Here is an 8,266-nt window from a genome sequence, read left to right as displayed (position 1 = left end):
TTAAATATTTCTGTATCCTCAATTATCAGCCTCTAGCTGTTTTCGTTGCAAAAATGCATTATGTTATCTGAAGGTTCCTCGATTCATTATGTCGCTTCTCTTATAATTCCAAATCATGCTTTCATGTTTTGTTTTAACTCAGATCAAGTAATGCGTAGCTATGAAGGAGAATAAATTCTATCAGTTCAGTGATGTCTCTGTTAAGTATTTTTATGGTTATAAGCTGACTACCAGGAGAGATACACATGTAACAGAATTGGAGACATCAGAAAAACTTGACTGGTCAGCTGTAGATATTGATGATTATGTTCAGAGAGAAAATGACGCCCTTTTAGAGCCTGGAACCGAATACCATGATCAAGCCACGAAAAGCCTCGAACCGAATGCCGAGTACAGAAAACTCATTCATTTTAAACACTGCTTGCATCTGTAAAGTCTATTTCGAATAACGGTTGGTTCAGGTGATCATAATTTGTTCATTGGAACAAGAGATACAGAGAGAGACTACTATTATAAATGGCACGAGAGCAAGATTGTATGACACGATATTTTACTTAATGAATATTATCTTACAAATACGATGAAGCTGTTGTTATTATCAAGTTGAAGCCTGATATTTACCTTGGGACAACAAATGTCAATAACAATAGGCGATATCTTCTAAATAAAACGAAAATTGTTAACTATAATGAAGATCTTTAGAGATAAAACGGTAAGCTATAAAGCGGATAGAGGAAACCTCGTGTTACCCACACTATGCAAGGACGATTTATTTCACCTTGAAAGGTGGGAAATATATACCACATTATCGAAAATAAAAGCGAAAGTAGCAGGCAACATTTAATACTTTCTACACTAAAATTATCTAGGGATATTCTGATAACAACGAGTGTGAAAACGGCAAAAAAACGAGATGATAAAATGTCTTTCATTAACAGAATGGCATCAAAGTTCCTTACAATGAGACATCGGTTTGGAACATTAGATTTATTCCTGGTATTTCAGAATAAGACACGATATTTTCATTTAGATGGCCATCTGCGTCTTCACTTCTTAAAACTACTCAGAATGTGTCCAATAACCAGCCATACCAGCTGATTTGTCGGCATAAATGAAACATTAACACTGTAAATGAGACCTTTTTCCCTCTAAGGATAGTGCTGTCTAAATTCCAAGTTGAGGGGGGGGGATAATTCTCGTTCCACGCTAGAATTCTCTACTGCATTCTACATAGCTATGCCCCTGCATCTACACAGAAATTTCTACAGTTTTTGGCTCATTTTGGCTTTTGATTATAAATCTCAAATTCTAAACGTAAAAATCAAATTTGCTTTCTCAAAGAAAAATTTTTCGAATTGAATTAGCAAGACCTCTCTTGATCGGCATCCTTGCCTTTTCCGATCGCATCCGGATTTGCAAGTGGATCTAAATCTGAAAACAGATTAAACCATGCTGACATATCTTGTCCTTTCTTTGGCTTCGGAGTCTTTCCCTTGCTTTTGTCACTTGATTCCTTGGCTGCACTGTTTCCTTTTGGTGCACCGCTCTGTGCTGCAATAGGGTCCACTTGTCTCATCTGCTCCATAAGAAATGATGGCATGTACATATTTCCTGCTGTTTCTGTTTCCAGATCACCTTCCAACAGCATATCTGTTGGTGGCTTGGTGTTTTCCACCGGCTGCTGCCCAAACATATCCTGCCATTGTTTTGAAAACCCGGACTGATCTTCTGACAAGTAGGCCTTTTCATTGAATGTGGTAGAGCCAAGCACGTCATTCAACAGATCAATATCACTTTTACTTCCTTGATTCTGACCAGCCTCCGTCGATCCAAACAGCAGATCATCAACAGAGTTCTTGGCTGCAAGTAGCATAAAACATATAATTATCAAAATAAATGCACTGTTTACAGAACCAGATGCAGAGGTGTCAATACCTCACATCAGGGTTGCCATTTGGTCGTTTTGACGGCCAAATTCTTCTATTCTGGCCGTTTTTCAAAGCTGTTGGCCGTCGAAAAATGTTTTGGCCGGAAAATCGAAAGTTGGCTGAATTTTGGCCGCATGTTGAAAGCAACAAAAATATAAAGAAAACGACAATTTTTCTCAAAATTGCAAATAACGAAGCAAGAAACACAGTAAAAGAGAACAGAACATTGAAATTGAAAGCAGGTGGAAGCTTTCGTAACAATAAAGCCAATTTGATTACACTATTATTCCAAAGAATGCAGCTTTTTGTATATTTTGTTTGTCTGGCCGAATTTGGCCGTCAAGCGTAAAATTTTTGGCCGCTTACCATTCCAAGCACCTGGCAACCCTGCCTCACATCAGTACGAAATATTACAAATGATTGATGAACAAATTTCTCCTCCTACAAGACTCTTCTACTTTTAATGTGATGAAGACGCGGCCCTTAAGAAGGATATGGAACAAAAGACTAGCAGAGATGCCTAAGACCAACTAATCTGTATCAGAAAAACTTAACCTGCATAAAATGGTTGTAATATTTAATTGTCAGTGAGGTTACGTAGGATACTATGCAGTCTAATTGGCTTAATATCATACCACTGATTGCCTGATCATCTAACTCTTTCGTTTGCTCAGCCAGAATGTCACGGTTTTCTTTTTCCACTGCCATGCTCATTTTAAAATCATTCTGTACAGTCTGATCCAAACCACCAAGCAAGTCTTCAAATTCTATCGAAAAAGAATTGCCCTTCGTCAGAAATTTTACTATACTTGATGAGACAATAAAAGAAAGAGGAAAAACTTTTTGCTTTTTCAAGTTATCGTCAAAAACATAAGACTATTACAAGACCAATGTAGATAGGGTCCTCTACCTCTTATTCCCTTGGCATTTTCTGAAGACTCAAAGGCACTGTAATGATCATGACTCTGTTCGCCTCCGTTTTGTGGAGCATCAAATATCCCAAGAAGATCTTGATCTTTCTGTGTTTCTTCTGCAGTTTGTTCATCAACGTCAGGCTCTTGTTCTCGAGCCTCATCATTGACGGAAGTGTCGAATGAAATCAATTTGTCATCATCGTCATCATTAGGGGCGTCATATCTTTGGGTTTCTTGGTTCCTATAGCAACAAGAGATGTCTTCATTAGAGACACATTTTGCCCATCGGGAAAGGAACTTTGAACAACATGAACAAGTCAATTTGGAACTTGGAGGATTTTTGATAGAAAGATTAAATGGAATGATGGTAAGATTACTTATGATTGTTAATACTTTGTTTATATAGTGACTTCTACACGTTATAAGTGTTAAACAAGCTAGTATTTCTAAATGACTAGATACGTATCCAAGTGAAAGTCGTTTAGCTACTGAGGTGATAACATAAATATGTTTTCTGATTTCAAGCAAGATTCTAATCATGTTTGTCTAGGATAAAAAATCGAGACTTACCCCTCCCCAGCAGCATCACCATTTTCTTCTACCTCTTGACCCTTTTCGATTTCCCTAGACCTTCTCTTCCCTGGCTTAATATCATCCTCTTCATCGTCTGCAATACCATTATTTGGTATAATATGCCTTAATATAGTAAACTGATACGATGGGTGGCCTTTAAATTGCTCTAAAACTGACTGATATGACTTTGATGTGTGTTCAAGGAATTTCAACATACACTGTTGATATGCTGCCAGTGTAGCTGACAAAAGATTGCAGCGGCTGGCAGACAACAAATCAATCTTTTGACACACATCAGCTTTAAGCTTTTCAAATTTTTTCCTGTTGTCTTTCACTTGGCCTTGAACCTGGAAGATTAGGGAAATACTAAGTTTAATAGAGAAATACTACTTGCTCTGTTGCTAATTTTTCTGATACCTACTCTATGAAAATCGTACGCCACTACATAACAAGATGGTTCATGAACTGCCAGTTTCCTTTCCGCTCCATCATCAATTGTTTGCACACTCTTATTTGTCATTATCTTTTTTCCTTTCATGTAAAACAATTACATTCAATTTCCATATTACAGAGTTTAAGGATTTCAAGCTTATACCTATCATTAAAAAATGTTAGCTCCCTATTTTGGCAGCAAGATTTTCAGATATTACCCTTTACCTACAATCTGATTCCAAGTTACTCAGTAGAAATAAACGAATATCAAAAAATTAAAAAAACATACATCTCGAAACTTATCCAGCCTTTTGTTCACATCAGGATCCAGCTCTTTTGAAACTTCTGCCATCCACAATAACCCAGCCCTGTAATCTGACCTGCACTTTTCCATTCTCTCAACTGTCACAGCAGTATCAGCAACTGCTCGGAATCGAAAAGTCTCAAGCTCTTGATAAAGACGTACCAGAGGGACTCTAAGGCTCAACCTGCAATAAAAAATACAATTACATATTATCAGTGGCGGAAACTTGGGGGGGCAAGGGGGTCTTTTGAAAATATGATCTTATGATCATTTGTGCTGTGTAAAAAACTTAAATGCAAATAGTATTTCCATTACCTCAAGAAACATAACAATTAAATATATATCAACAAGCACAGAAAGAGCATTTCACTGATTTATTAATGTCTTGATCTACCCAATTAAGCACAAAACAAAATTTACATAACTAACAAGATGAAAAAGACAATAAGCTCAAGTTTAGCATCAATACCAAAAGAAGATACTCTGTTGTGCTTTGGTTGCAAATGCTATATTGTTTTATTATTCTAAGGACTTCAAACAGTAAGAATTTACCTTTGTTGTGCAGCATAACTTTGAGCCTTGCCAACAGCTATCATCATTTTACCTGCCTTTGTTTTATCTGTTGCTCCTTGATCACGAAGGAAGCGTCCCATTTCATTTTCATCTTGTGACAAAGCTATGGCAAAATTCCATAAAAATGATTAAACTTGCCCCCATATAAATGATAGTAGCAACTTATTGTGTAGCCAAATAAGTACAATAAACTCCCAAAAGGAGAATATTGAAAATTCAAATTCTGAAATGAGCATTACACACAGGTAAAGTTTGGACATCTTCTTTATAAGGCACAGAAAAAAAGAGAAGGCCTCATCAAACTTTAAGTCGTAAAATCTATATTTGTGATTCATTGACCAAATAATTATCTTTCAAGCCAGTGAGAGAAAGAATCATACCAAATATTCGATTTTGATAAGCTTCTGTTGCCATCATTAGTTGTGTGCATGTTCCATTGATGTGCCTGTAGGCCTGTAAGAAGCAAAATTTTAACTAATTTTCACATCATATGATTCACAGATCAAAAATCTAAATCTTCAGGCAGGAGAATGGATACACAAAAGAAATCATCAACCTTGACAATTTTTGAGTCATACTGGTTATAGCAAACAATTGGTGAAGAAAAGCAAGTGGCAAGAAAAGGGGTTTTCCAATACTACATGGTCAGGTATGGCTACAACTATTTTCTTAGAATTTTAACATGGCATACAACAAAGTTTCTTAACGATATAAAACCGTTTTTACTCTGAGCACTGACAGGCAAGATGTCTTCTCTTGCAACAATAAATACCTCTAGTCTAGCATCTACTTCAGCATCTCCAGCCACAACAAATTCATCCTGGTCTTTATTCAACTTTTCAAGAACTTTTTGTTTGGTTTTCCAATACTTCTGCTCCAACTTTCCTTTTAAAGAGTCATTCTGTCTATGATAACTTTGATAGTTATGTCCATAACCACCACTTTGTGAACCATCATTTGGATAAGACCCATATCTACCAAAAAACAAGGCATCAGAGTTGCAAATTTCTTATTGATTGTCTATGCTTGTTAACTGTTATAAGACATCATATAGCTTAAACATGAAATTAAATGATAAGAGACTGACTAAATCAAAGAAGCATGTGGTTTATCATCACTAGCACTTTATTTAACATATATACTTTTAATATATCAACATATCATATTCATCCTATATACACCTATACACGTCCAATCGGGCATATGACCTAGATAGCTCCTTGTGAGTTCTTTTCATATGTCCGACAGCAAACATACCAAACTTTGAACTATCTACTGTTTGTAGTTTTTCTTTTTTGTAAAAAATAATTGTTATTTGTGGTTCAAGTATTAAATAGAAATGTAGTAGTTAATTATTGCTGTGAATGAAATGTTTTGAGTTTTGAGAATCCTAATGTTAACTCAAACATAAAAATAATAAATTTTTGAAGTAATAGTATACTCAAAATATATAATTATTACCTATCGTAGACAGAACTAATTATGCATAACTTAAAACCAACTCTATATATTGATTCTTTTGTAGTACCTATACAACTAAATTTTGCATGGGCTTCTATCAGTATAGATTAACCAAGTGCTAGATTAAAGTTTGATGTGCTAGCAACCTTGCATGTTGAGAATCTAAAATAATTTATGTCTACAAAAATGTGGACAAATCACATTGGTTATGATCTTTTGGTGATAAGGACTGCTGCCTACAGACCTAAAGGTCTCTGTTCCCAGCCCCTAGCATGAACAAACTTTCACCCAGAGTGAGCAGAGTTGCCTCCTCCCATCCCACTAGTTCTAAGGGGAATGAATCATGAGTTGTGGTCACATAGAGATTGAAAACTAGGATGCTGCTTGATAAGCAATTATTAAGTTTCCCTAAAAACATCTTTGGAGATGCTAGGTAGCAAATACAAACAAACAAACATTGCATGTAAAAAGATTCTCCTCTGATGCCCTTTTATGACTACAAAACCCCATTTTAAGCTTCTCATTTGGAACTTGATACATTTAGCTAGCAACTTATATTTCTTAAAAAATTAACAATCTTCACCCTCTGCTGTTGAAATCTTGTTGTTCCTCATACATCTCTAGCACTCAAGTTGTAAGTTAAAAAATACTGATCCTCAAAATTTTCAAATTTCTTCACCTGAAATTTGATAAGATAATTTGAATCAGTTAAAATATCTGATGAGGAAGATTTTTTCAGTCAAAAATTGTCTTGTTTTGTCAAAAGACAATTGCATTAATCGCAGTTCATGATACAAGTAAATGATCAAATGATCTTAATCAATAAAGATAACTGAACCTAGCAAATATATTGAATTATAAAGACTATCAAACTACAGCGACATGTGTAAAATCTGAAAAAATGATTTTTAGGTTCAAGCCAAAATATTTTCATCACAGAATCAAGTTTTGTTTTGAACCAAAATTAGAAATAAGGGGCTTTACTAAAACTTTCTTAAGCTTATTTAGATGATTCTTTATTACGTCGAAATCAATCACCGCTGGTATTTGATCTTGCGATCGATAGTTTCTAGTTTAGGCCTGTTGTTACCATTACCTGCCTAATAAAATGCAACTTCTGATCAGATTTTCAGTACTTACGGTTTTAAAACTGCATAACCTACGCCAGTGCGGGGCGTAATGAAGCAATACACTCAAATGGCCTCACGCATACTACGTAAATGTTCCTTGGCCGCCTGCTCAATTTTTTATTTCATTTACACAGCTCTCGGGAAGAAATATTCTCCCATCCTTTTGTTTCGTGTTGACAATTTAGCAGGTTGTTGATAGACTGCGCATGCCCTGTTCGAAAAGGAGGCTGTCAAATTGCTGACGTCAAACCACAAAATTTTGCGAAACGCGCAATGGAAACGCGTCGCTAACACGAGGGGAAGGCTGTGAATACACCCCTCGTTTTGTTGTTACACTGATAAAGCAGGGGCTGCCATCCTAAAAGGTTAGAAAGGGAACATCTATAAGCTGTGCATTAGGGAACGTCTTTTAGCCAACCCCTAGCATATCCCATTCTGCTATGGGATTTGCCCCATGCTCACACCCATTATACTTGCACATCCCTCATTCACAGTAATGTTAAATGTTAAGATTTGTCATGTCAAACAAAAATATTTCACTTTTTCAAAGAAGCCCCGTGCACTGGGTCAAAATATTACCCTACGGAAAATGATAACGACCCCTATCACTACTAAGTAGCCATCCTGATGACATTCTACTAACGGTGCAGTCACTTTTAGTAAAACCTGTTTTGAAATCATACGCAGAACCGATAGGTTCCTTTCGATGTGCCTTTTGTGCGTTAACTACCCCACCTGAAATTATTTTTGAATAACCACCGCTATCTTGGACTTATTTAAATGATTACAGTCTTAAAGCTTTCGGAACCTGTCATGAATGGTTTGATAAGTTCTATGGCTGATGTGAAAAAATCATTTTTGCTTAATTTTTTTTCAAACTTCTTACAAAGTTGAAAATTAGGCAAATTGTTAAGAGATCTGTCAAGAAATTGTTAAGGGTTATTTTTATTC

At 35.9% G+C, this 8,266-nt stretch overlaps 1 protein-coding gene across 1 annotated transcript; it reads right to left on the bottom strand.

The window, feature by feature from the left end:
- Positions 1-510: 510 nt before the first annotated feature.
- On the bottom strand, positions 511-7,506 carry LOC135681377 (islet cell autoantigen 1). The gene is made up of 10 exons (XM_065195825.2): positions 7,326-7,506; positions 6,769-6,864; positions 5,497-5,698; positions 5,105-5,177; positions 4,704-4,827; positions 4,137-4,335; positions 3,413-3,762; positions 2,839-3,083; positions 2,564-2,695; positions 511-1,860 (listed from the first exon to the last, which is right to left on the bottom strand). The coding sequence occupies exons 2-10, from the start codon at positions 6,801-6,803 to the stop codon at positions 1,361-1,363; spliced, it is 1,860 nt and encodes a 619-aa protein (XP_065051897.2). The 5' UTR covers positions 6,804-6,864; positions 7,326-7,506; the 3' UTR covers positions 511-1,360.
- Positions 7,507-8,266: the final 760 nt, after the last annotated feature.

Source organism: Rhopilema esculentum, chromosome 12 (genome assembly GCF_057945365.1).
Source record: "Rhopilema esculentum isolate cy_ngs chromosome 12, ASM5794536v1, whole genome shotgun sequence".
NCBI lineage: Eukaryota > Metazoa > Cnidaria > Scyphozoa > Rhizostomeae > Rhizostomatidae > Rhopilema > Rhopilema esculentum.
The sequence above is the reverse complement of the archived record's forward strand: the minus strand, read 5'-3'. Positions and strand labels throughout refer to the sequence as shown.